Source organism: Erinaceus europaeus, chromosome 2, assembly GCF_950295315.1.
Source record: "Erinaceus europaeus chromosome 2, mEriEur2.1, whole genome shotgun sequence".
In the NCBI taxonomy this organism is placed as follows: Eukaryota; Metazoa; Chordata; class Mammalia; order Eulipotyphla; family Erinaceidae; genus Erinaceus; species Erinaceus europaeus.
Genome location: NC_080163.1, coordinates 111,526,387 through 111,538,701, shown reverse-complemented (window position 1 = coordinate 111,538,701; position 12,315 = coordinate 111,526,387). Strand labels below are relative to the sequence as shown.

General features: G+C 38.6%; 1 protein-coding gene across 1 annotated transcript in view; it reads right to left on the bottom strand.

Annotated features, from left to right (window-relative positions):
- Positions 1–5,937: 5,937 nt before the first annotated feature.
- Positions 5,938–12,315, bottom strand: part of MTMR9 (myotubularin related protein 9) — a 49,755-nt gene continuing 43,377 nt past the window's right edge. The window contains exon 10 of the mRNA XM_060184927.1: positions 5,938–8,879. Coding sequence (XP_060040910.1) covers positions 8,716–8,879 — 164 coding nt within the window. The 3' untranslated portion in view covers positions 5,938–8,715. The remainder of the gene's footprint in view (positions 8,880–12,315) is intronic.

Below are 12,315 nucleotides of genomic sequence, written 5' to 3'. Positions count from 1 at the left end.
AAATCTTTATTCATGTGGACACCTCAGAGTTGGGTGAGAGCACAGCGGTTGGGGCCACGTGGAGATAGCAAAATGGCAGCCTCCCGCTGTGCGCAACAACCCTTCCCCGTATTAGGTCACCAAGGTGAAAAGGGGGCGAGAGAGAGAGGTGGAAGCAGGAGGGCTTTATAGGGCAAAAACTGGACATGTCGAGTAGGGAAGGGATTGGCCGGGAAAGGGGATGGAGAGGCAAAAGGCACGCTGGGAAGGTAGTCACTAGGATGCTTCCACCTTCCCAGCATCCTAGCAACTGTTGCAATGGTTTTAACTAAGCTAGCAATACCCTGAGGGGATAATGTGGTGGATATCTGTAAACAAAATGGTTTGTGGGCCCTTCCAATGTTCAACCACATCTGCACAATTTCCCAAAAGTAGTTATTATTGTTGTTATTGATGTAATTTTTGGATAGGACTGAGAGAAATGGAGAGAGAAGACAGAGAGAGGGAAGAGATAGACACCTGCAGATCTGCTTCACTGCCTGTGAAGTGACTTACCTAGGTGGGGAGCCAGGGGTTCAAACCGGGATCTTTATGCCGATCCTTGGCGCTTTGTGCCACCTATGCTTATCCCACTGTGCTACCGCCCCATTCCCATTTTTCTATATTTCTTAGTATCCCTTGCTGATTGTTGTATCAGTAAGTACTGAGTAAATAATATGTACAATACATACTGTTAACTCTTCAGTAATGATGACTTCAAAGTATTTAGGTGGAAAGAGGATGTCTGCAACTACTATTCAGTTTGCAAAATAGTAGAACATACACACTGAATAATGTTAATACAAATGTAGAAAAATATGAACATTCAATCTAGGTGAAAAGTACTGGGAGATCATTGTACTATTTTGAAAAAAATTTTTTTTAATCTTTTTATTATTATTTACCTCCAGGGTTATCGCTGGGGCTCATACCTGCACTAATGAATCCACTGCTCCTGAAGGCTATTTTGTTGCCCTTGTTATTGCTGTTGTTGGGCAGGACAGAGAGAAATTGAGAGATAGACACCTGAAAACCTGCTTCACCACTTGTGCAATCCTGCAGGTGGGGAGCTAGGGGTCAAACTGGGATCCTTTTGCTTTGCACCGTGTGCACTTAACTCACTGTGCTACCTCCTGTCCTCCTATTTCGGAACTTTTTAAAGACCTGAATTAAAAAAAAAATTTATTATTTATTCCCTTTTGTTGCCCTTGTTTAATTGTTGTAGTTATGATTGATGTCGTTTTTTAAAATTTTTTTTATTGGGGAATTAATGTTTTACAAAATACAATAGTTTGTACATGCATAACATTTCCCAGTTTTCCATATAACAATGCAACCCCCACTAGGTCCTCTGTCATCTATTGATGTCGTTGTTGAATAGGACAGAGAGAAATGGAGAGGAGGGGAAGACAGATGGGAAAAGATAAGACACCTGCAAACCTGCTTCACTACCTGTGAAGCGACTCCCCGCAGGTGGGGAGCTGGGGGCTCAAACCAGAATCCTTATGTCAGTCCTTGCAGCTTTAGCCACCTGTGCTTAACCTGCTGCACTGCCATCCGACTCCCTGCTGATATTGTAGTGCAGCGGGTTAAGCGCATGTGGTGCAAAGTGCAAGGACTGGCATAAGGATTTTTTAATATAGCAATTTTGAGACACTATCAGATCCTTCACAAATATTTGATAAAAATCAAGCTAGATTCTAACTTACCAGCATCTGAATATATTAAAATTTTATTACCGTTTTCTATAGAAATGTAACACTAGCATCTGTGCAACAACCACCATCTGAGGCATAGGGAGAACACCACACACAAATCTTACTACAATAACGTGTTGTACCATGTTCAAAACTTTTTCTTGATCCAGCAAACCAAGCTAGATAAAGCAGCTAAATTGGGGTGAATGGTTCCAGTTTTAGGACCTAACTGATCATACTTCGTGAACATAACATACTTAAAAAAAAATTTTTTTTTTAGTATTTATTTCCTTTTGCTGCCCTTGCTTTATTGTTGTAGTTATTATTATTGTTGTTGCTACTGGTAGTTGTTGTTGGATAGGACAGAGAGAAATGGAGAGAGGAGGGGAAGGCAGATAGGAGGAGAGAAAGACACCTGCAGACCTGCTTCACCGCCTGTGAAGCGACTCCTCTGCAGGTGGGGAGCTGGGGATTTGAACCGGGATCCTTCTGCCGGTCCTTGCACTTCGCGCCATGTGCGCTTAACCCACTGCGCTACCGCCGGACTCCCCACAAATACTTTTAAAATGTCACACAGACTTTAAAAAGTTCAGAATTTCCCCCTTAAGATTTTATGTGCTGACAGGTTCAAAAAATACAGAAATCTGTAGATTATAGCACTTTGAGGTTTTAGCAAAGCAAACATTACAGACACATCACCATGTAGTGCAATTTTATTGTGAGAGAAATGAGCTCTAGTGTATTTCAATCCAAAAGTCACAAAGATATTAAGAGTACAATCCAGATATCCAGCTATTAAAGAAATACATGATGTATTTTTTAAGTTAGACTAAGTTGTGCAAGTATATCACCTTTACTGTAGACTGTAATAGATCTATAAGAACTCTAAACAACAAAATTCAGAGCATATTGTGTATTGACAAATCCATCTTTCCATAGATACATTTTTATAAAAAATGGAGTGGCTAGGGCAGACAGACATAAGGCAGTTTCGTAACAACTCGTTTTAATTACAAAGCACAAATAGTTAATCCACAGACTAACGGATGCCTGAAGAGAGTGGCTGTCTATAAGGTCTCATCAGGAATACATTTTCAGGACAATGTAGTATCTTTAATGAGCAGACTTTATTCATGAAGTGAAGACCAAACTACTTTACAGTGTAGTTCAAGAGATGGGATGTAGATTTTTTTTCTTTTTTAATTTTAATTAATTAATTATTTTTTTACCAGAGCACTGCTCAGCTCTGGCTTATGGTGCTGCAAAGGATTGAACCTGGAACTTTGAAGCCTCAGGTATGAGAGTCTCTTGGTATAACCATTATGCTATCTACCCTTTCATAAGCAGTGAAGCAGGTGTCTCTCTTTTTTTTAAATTTCTTTATTGGGGGATTAATGTTTTACAGCTGACAATAAATACAATAGTTTGTACATGCATAACATTTCCCAGTTTTTCACGTATCAATACAACCCCCACTAGATCCTCTGTCATCCTTTTCCAGGGCCTGTACTCTCCCCCCACCCACACCAGAGTCTTTTACTTTGGTGCAATACACCAACTTCAGTTCAGGTTCTACTTGGGTTTTCTCTTCTGATCTTGTTTTTCAACTTCTGCCTGTAAGTGAGATCATCACATATTCATCCTTCTGTTTCTGACTTATTTCACTTAACATGAGGGATGTAGGTTTCTTAATGGGAATTCAGATCACAACTTCAAGTTTTTACAAACCAAGCCCTACAGTTTCAGAGGATCTCTGCTGGGTGGTTGATTTCAAGGAAGAAGATGCTATGGACACTAGACTATAATGATGGAGTAAAAGTGGAAGTAATTTTATTCTACTTAACTGATACTGTTTGAAACTTAGCATTTCATATTACTTGAGAGTAAATATTAGTGGAAAAGTCAGTCTTTTAAGTAATGTTTTTTGTTAAGATAGTGAATTCCATAAACACTACCTGGTAATAAGTTAGAATATGAGCAATGGAGAAGATATACCCAACATTAGAGAGTAAGATGTAATCATCTGTGCTGTCTTGAGGTATTGTACAAATCTGTACTGGACATACCAAATGGCTTCTTTGAACCAGTTTAGATCTTCAGGAAGAGGGAACCACCTATTCTATATAGTGCTTTATTTATTTTTTGACTTAGGAAATATCTTTCTCAGTGTTTAAATCACCACATGTAGTTTTCATTCATTTCATCTTGGTAAGAATCCAACTTTTAAAAATATTTTTACTTATTTTGGATAAAAAGCTGAGAGAAATGGAGAGGAAAAGGCAGATGGAGAGATGAGAGAAAGAGGACACCTACAGCACTGCTTCACCACTTGTGAAACTCCCCCACTACAGGTGGGGACTGAGGGCTTCAACCTGGGTCCTTCCACATGGTAATGTGTGTGCTTTATCAGGTGAGCCCCTATCTAGCCCCAAGGATCTAACTTCTGCCCCTAGTTTAAGTTTGATAATAACTGAACCTGGTGACCTAGTTAAGACTGACAAATTACAACAGCTATTCTTGAAACCAAATAACTATGACATTTACATCTTTAAGCAGGTAAATTCACTCCTCAATTTCCTCCACTTTTTTTTTCCAAAACATTATTTATTTATTTATTATTGGATAGGGAGAGAGAGAGATTGAGGAGAGGGGGAGATAGAGTGGGAAAGAGATATACCTGCAGACCTGCTTTACAGCTTACAAAGCATTCTCCCCCCTGCAGATGGGGACCAGGGGCTTGAACCTGAGTCCTTGTGCACTATAATGTGTGGGCTTAACCAGGTGCTCCATCACCTGGCTCCCTTCCTCCACTTCTTCCTCTTAGTATACCAAAGACACTTTTTCCTTAAGAAATAGGTACTGGTCAATTATTTTCCATGATAGTGATTTTTAAAAAGTTAATCACATATTCTGGCTGGATAAAAGAATAAGATCTCACTGAACTTAATTCCTTAAGAGGAAAAGCAATAATATCCCATCTCTGTAAAGCAAGATTCAGAATTCAAGGAAATTTTTTTAAGTTTTTAAATTTCTCATTAAATTTAATGCAATCTTAATCATTACTGTCTTTCAAATTTGACCCAAGAAATACTTTCAAATCTTGATTTAATGGTCTACTTTATCTTTAAGATAAAATACATCTTATAGGGGTCAGGCAGTAGCTCAGAGGGTTAAGCGCACGTGGCATGAAGCACAAGGACTGGTGGAAGGATCCCAGTTCAAGCCCCCAGCTCCCCACCTGCAGGGGAATCACTTCACAGGCAGTGAAACAGATCTGCAGGTGTCTATCTTTCTCTCCCCCTGTCTTGCCTCCTCCTCTCTCCATTTCTCTCTGTCCTATCCACCAACAACGACATCAATAATAATAACTATAACAAGAAAAAAAAGGGGGGGAAAGCAAAATTTTTAAAAATTATCTAAAAAAAGAATATACCTTATAGGTTTTTTTAAAAAACCAGTTACATTTTAAAACTTGTCTGCTGTCCTCCCATTTAATAGTCAGTATGAAAAAAAAGGTCATCAATCACTGAGATGACTGACCATCAAAAAGGTTTCAATATATTTTATATAACCAACTACCTTCTTTAGACTTAAACGAACAACAACAAAAACTAACTTAAACTGAAGGATCTTTATATAGCTGAGAGAGGACTACAGTAAATATTATGTATTTAATTTTTTTCCCCCATGGGGCCTACTTTTTGCATGCTCAAAATGAAAACCCGTATTCACTATAAATACAGAAGATAATTAATGTACATGAACTTAATATATTTCACCTTATTATCACTGGTTCCAGTGGGGAAACATGCTTACTAATCCTGCCAGTATTCTTTTCATTAATGTTTTTAAAGTCACATCAGATAGTCATCCAACCTTAATGTTTAACAAGTTTCTTCTCATCCAAGGATGGGTGGGCAGTTTAATAGTTTTGTTAAAAATCCCTTTCAAGGGAGTCGGGCTGTAGCGCAGCGGGTTAAGTGCAGGTGGCGCAAAGCACAAGGACCGGCATAAGGATCCCGTTCGAACCCCGGCTCCCCACCTGCAGGGGAGTCGCTTCACAAGCGGTGAAGCAGGTCTGCAGGTGTCTATCTTTCTCTCCTCCTCTCTGTCTTCCCCTCCTCTCTCCATTTCTCTCTGTCCTATCCAACAATGACAACAACAATAAAAAAAAACAACAAGGGCAACAAAAGGGAATAAATAAATAAAATAAATATTTAAAAAAAATCCCTTTCAAATTATATCAGTGATGCAACTCTTAAAAGAGTTCTCAAGTTTGAACAAACCCTAAGAATTGCATTATTAGAGGACCCCTTTACGAGTCCAAAGCTTGTTTCTATGACTAAAGAGAACTGAGATTTGAACAACCCCCAAGTATAAATTAATACTACAATGTAACCTTGTCCAAACAGCTTGAGATCACAGAAATGGAAATTCTATGCTATTGTTATAACTCTTACTGGCACATAAAATGTTCTTCAAGGAGACAGGTATAAATTGATGGCATACACTCTAATTTTTCCATGACCAAGCCTAGTAAAAGAACTCTTTTCAGAGTTTCAACCTACACAAACCCTATGGCCTATCACTGTTACCTGTGGGTCCCTTCTAAAGAGTCACTTAAAATGTTATCTAGATGGTTCTATTTATGGCTCCTGTAACTAAGAAGAAAGACACTCTTTCTTCCCATTTATTGTTAAGTCAACACTTGAAGATAAAAAGTTTGGCTGCATGAACAAATGCAGCAACCAGTTTTGAGAGGGACCAACACAAAGCTAGGGACCATGAAAAGCTTCCTCTTTTTAAAAACCTTATGTAGACAAACAACACATAAACATCTCTAGCAAAACAGATTATCTTCTCTGTTCGTTTTGATGAGGTCTTCAGTGTCCTAAGGTTCCTAACAGTAGTAAAAAAAAAAAAAAAAAAAAAAAAAAAGAGTCAAGAGGAACAGCTCAGAGAATGCAAGCAGCTTTTCAAAAAATGTATTCTGGGGAGTCTGGCAGTAGCACAGTAGTTAAGCACAGGTGGACAAAGTGCAAGGACTGGCATAAGGATACCGGTTCGAGCCCCTGGCTTCCCACCTGCAGGGGAGTCGATTCAAAGGCAGTGAAGCAGGTCTGCAGGTGTCTATCTTTCTCTCCCCCCCCCCTCTGTCTTCCCCTCCTCTCTCTATTTCTCTCTGTCCTATCCAACAACGACAACATCAATAACAACAGCAATAATAACTACAACAAGGGCAATAAAAAGGAATAAATAAATAAATAAATAAAATGTATTCTGATGGGACTGTTGTCCAGCCTTTTGTCACAAGTCTGAAGAAGCAGGAAAAGGATGAAGTTGGGGCAACTGGTGATGAAAAAGTAATGACCACTTTAAAAAGTTTCAGAATAGTCATAAGGTTTTACCAGAATTTTTTCTTTTAATTACACTTTTAACTCAAAACATACATAGCAATGTACCGATAGCTGGGAAATTGTATTAAAGATTCCTCTTTAGCTATCCTTTTAAAGGCAAACTAGAACTGACAGTATTAAGATATGAAGTGCCAGAATGCAGGTATGTATCTATATTTGTACCATGAGAACACAGGACTGCAAATTTTCAGGGGTGCAGGCATAAATTGTCAAAGCACAAGTAGAGTCATCACTGTTGAGAACATGAAAACATTTCAATTTTTTTTTTTGCAGTTACAAACATAGAGCTGTGCCTTGTTCATAAACTTTCCCCTCTAGTTCAGTTTAACTAGGGGGCCCAAGAGGTGGTCATCAGTAAAGCCCATAATTCCACATGTGAGGCCCAGAGTTCAATCCCTGGCACCAATGAGGGCACAATGGGCAGCACTAGGAGAAATCCACAGATAGTCGAGTGGTGCTTTGGTAACTCTTCCTTCCTCTTTACTAATGTAAAATAAAATTTGGGTCAGGGAGGTGGCTCAGTAATATTACACATGCTTAAGACCCTGGCTTCATTCCATAGCCCTGCATTAAAAAAAGTGTATCTGCTTAAAACTAACATGTAATCATCAAGTCAGCAGAGTCAAGATACATTGTCAAAAGGCTTCAGCTGACATGAAAGTTTTAACCTTAGTAAACTCTCAGAATATTTAAAATAAAACATAATAAAACACACACATATATACATAAGCCAGTGCATTAAGAACTCCAGACAAGGGCAGTGCATCTCTGGTTTAAGGAAACCATATTTGAAGCTAAACTGTAACAAATCTCTATTCTAACTGATGGTTTAATGTGATCCTCACTCAGCATTTGGTACACAATTAACATGTATGGTCAAAAACCTGAGGAAGCCAACTCAACAGTAACAAAACCACATCCGTAGCAAATTCCTACTTTATTTCTATATTGTACATTCTTTTAGTGTCTACTGTTAAAACAAAATTACTCTTAATATAACTGTTAGAAGACTATGACTGTTGTCCTTGTAAAAATTGTCTACCCTAATACATATACAGATTTGCCTTTCTTAACATACCAGTGTGAGAATGAAATCAGCTTTGTTATAGAGAATGGCTCTATGTCATGAAGATATTGGAAACGGCATGCTAAACATGGAATTCTGGCTTTATCAACCATTTCCATTTGGAAAAAAAAATTTTTTATGTTTAGAGTATTGAAAAGTATGATCCTTTTTAAAAACCAACTAGTATTCCTTAAACAGACTAGTCTGCAGCATGATCTGCTAATGGAACACAAAAAAGCTTCTGATGAAATGCTGTGTAACATGAACGGCATTAAGTAGGTCACCTATTTCACATAAAATAGACTAGCACCTCCTTCCTGCTCTCAAAGTGAAGAGGCCTACCAGGCCACATGAAATGTGAGTAATTATAGTACCTTTCACTCATAAGCATTGAGAAATCCATTCCATTAGAGGGTTCCCTCATTGAAAGCCCTAAGTCCACTGGGTAAAGGTGAACTGAAGGGCAAAAGAAGAGAGAGATGGGTACGGGTCGTTATGAGAGGCATGGGGAGAGCTTTTAGGGACTCTCCTGTGTTCCACCCTCAGTCTCCAGTTCTGCCAACTGCCTCCGAAGGATATTGACTTTTGCTTGTAACTCTTTGTTATATTCAATGATGTGAACCATCTCTTCATAGGCTTCATCCAAATATTTGGAGGATCTATTCCACCGTAGGAAAATACCTATTAAATCCAGGAAAGAAGGGAGAAAGAGACATGCAACAGATTAACATTACACTTGCAGGTCATTACTTCTGAGTTGTCAGGAAAGTTATGACATAGTTTTGTTTTTATATGCGAAAATGTCATGATTTCTGCGAAAATGTCATGATTTCTGACCACCCAATAATTTCAACCATACATTTTTTTAACCTCATGTGATTTATATTTGTTTCATTATATAAGGAAACATACAGCTATCTTGAGGTACTGAAAAAGTGAATTAAATAAAGTAGCCAAGAACTCCCTATTTCAATGAAGTTTTTCTTTTTTTAAGCTTTTGAACTTTTCATTTATTATTGGATAGGGACAGAGAGAAATTGAGAGGGGAGGGAGGCAAAGAGACACCTGCAAATCTGCTTCATCACTTGCGAAGCTTTACCCTGCAGGTGAGCACTAGGGGCCTGAACCCAGGTCCTTGCACACTGTAGTGTGTACACTTAACCAGGTGTGCCACTGCCCGGCCCCTCAATGAAATGTTTCTTTTTCCCTCTTCCATCCTTCCTCCCTCCATATCTAGACAGAAAGGCAGAGAGAGAGAGAGAGTGAAAGAGATGACACTCAAGCACTAAAGCTTCCTACAGTGCAGTAGAGATCGGGCTTAAACCTGGGTCACCCATAAAGCAAAGCAGCACACTATCCAAATGAGCTACTCTACTGGCCCCATGCTCATTAGTTCTAAATACAAACAGACCCCCACAGTATTGTGTAATAAACCAAAATAGTATTCTGTGATATATTCGGGAAAACAAGTGGATGATTTACACCACCACAGCTTTCTATTTTCACTCATTTATTTTCTTTTTACAAATATAGTACTTTTACCAAGACCTGTAAGACCTCCTACACATGTGAAATCACTTTTACTAGAAAAAGTATTAGCAATGAATACAGAGCTGCATAAATTGTTATTCAAAAGCTTCTCTTCGGCATCCATTTTTCATTTATTGTCACTTAAGAGGAAGACATCCAATTCTTCAGGTAATTATTTTCTTTTCCCAAATAATATTTTTCCTTTTATTATGAACTGTAAGGGGTTACTTTCTCCTCTACATGGACCTGGTTTAACTCTATCAGCTGAAAATAATAGTTGAAAGATCTTCCAATCAGGGGGTATGAGAGCTTTCTAGGTTGTAACTGTCAGTACCTGGCCAAGTTCACAAAGGTTAAGTAAGTTATCATTCATCAAAACACTTTCTATAAACTCAACTCCATGAGTCCTAAAAAGTCTTTCTATGTATGTCCAGTTGCTACTCTTTATTAAAGGGGAGAAACAGAAACATGGTTTAAAGATTGATAGAACTCTATTGATTTTTCTATTGTCTGAGTCTATTGTAAAAGTTCTCTTATTTGATTTATGAATTACTGTTAATGGTTAACTATCATGTAAATGCAAATAGCAGAGACATTTTAATCTCATTAGAAGACCTATAGATTGGGGCTGGGTGGTGGCGTACCTGGTTGAGCGCATGTTACAATGCACAATAACCTGGGTTCGAGCCCCCAGTCCCCATGTGCAGGGCGAAAGCTTTGTTGAGTGGTGAAGCAGGGCTTACAGGTATTTCTCTGTCTCTCTCCCTATCTTCCCATTCCTCTCAATTTCTGGTTGTTTCTATCCAATAAATAAAGATAATCATAAAAAAGAGAGAAAAAAGAAAACCTATAGATTTACCACAAGGAGGTTTACTGGACATAAGATTTTTTCTCTAGCTCTAAACGGAGAAGGCACAGAACATATCTGGACATTTCTTAATGAAATGGTAGGGATTCATTCATATAACAAAATCTTCTGTCACCTAATACCTACTCCTCTCTCATTGGTAAAAACTAGCTAAGTCATCATTACACCATCTAACTCACAAATTTGACGTTTACACTCACTCTGCACTGTGACTGTTACAGTCAGTCAAGATAGTAGTTAAGAGCAGTTCTGAACAGTCCCAAGTTCCTTAAAGCACTGAGCTCGGACTCAAGAAACTGAGACCATCTGAGGCGTTTCCCACAATTTTAATAAGGGGAGAATATAGCAGGTAAGACTGGACACACATGTAGAGGTGGAAAGAAACAGCCAGCAACAGGTATGACAGAGGGCCAGGGCATGGGAGCTTACAGACATCCAGACCCAGAAAGCAGAGCAGTCTAAAGCACATTCACACACAAAGGGCAGATAGCTTTCACAAAGGAATTGCCCATTAGGGTATAACATTAGAACATGGTACAATAACTACTATTCCTGTATAAATGCCTTATGCTGTATGATGATAATAATATCAACTTACCATCTTCAAAATGTTAAAAAGAAATTAACCTTTATAGCCTTTTAAAAAATAATATCTGCATTACTGCTTTAATACATGTTATCTATGTACTTTTACAGGGCCTTATTAGAATGACTAAAGCATGTAAACCTTCAGTATCATTGCATGGAAGAATCTATCCTAATGAAGGTACTAAAAGAAGCACAGAGCATCTTGGGGTCTGCAATATAGCTCACTTGGGTAGTGCATTGCTTTGCTATGTGTGTGACCCAGGTTCAAGCACAGCCCTGACTGCATTGAAGGGTGCTTTGATGCTGTGGCTCCCCACCCCCCTTTTTATTTTAAAGTCAGCCCACAGCAGTGAAGCACTGAAGACAGCCAGAGAGAGAGAGAGAGAGAGAGAGAGAGGAAAGGAGGAAGGAAAAGTTGGCCCAGAGCAGTCAAGCACTGAAGATAGCCAGAGGGAAGAAGGGAGGGAGCGAGGGAAGAATGGAGGAAGGAATGAAGGAAGGGAGGATATCTAAGGAACTTAAAATTTATCTCGGGAGTTGGGCAGTAGCGAAGTGGGTTAAGTGCAGGTGACACAAAGCGAAAGGGCTGGCATCAGGATCCTGGTTCGAGCCCCTGGCTCCTCACTTGCAGGGGAGTCACTTCACAAGCAGTGAAGCAGGTCTGCAGGTCTATCTCTTTCTCCCCATCTCTGTCTTCTCCTCCTCTCTCCATTTCTCTCTGTCCTATCTAACAACAGCAACATCAATAATAACTACAATAAAACAAGGACAACAAAAGGGAATGAATAAATATTTTTAAAAATTATCTCTATCAAATGTAAAACATTCATTCCCCAATAAAGAAATTAAAAAAAAATCTCTACCTCAACTCCTTATTTTCTTACACAAAAAATAAAGTATGGTCTGGGGGGTATTGATAAGACCTTGGACTCTTTATTTTCTTTAATTTTTAAAAAAATATTTATTTATTTATTGGATAGAGATAGTCAGAAACCAAGAGGGGGATGACAGAGGACCTAGTGGGGGTTGTACTGTTATGTGGGAAACTGGGGAATGTTAGGCATGTACAAACTATTGTATTTACTGTTGAATGTAAAACATTAATTCCCCAATAAAGAAATTAAAAAAAAA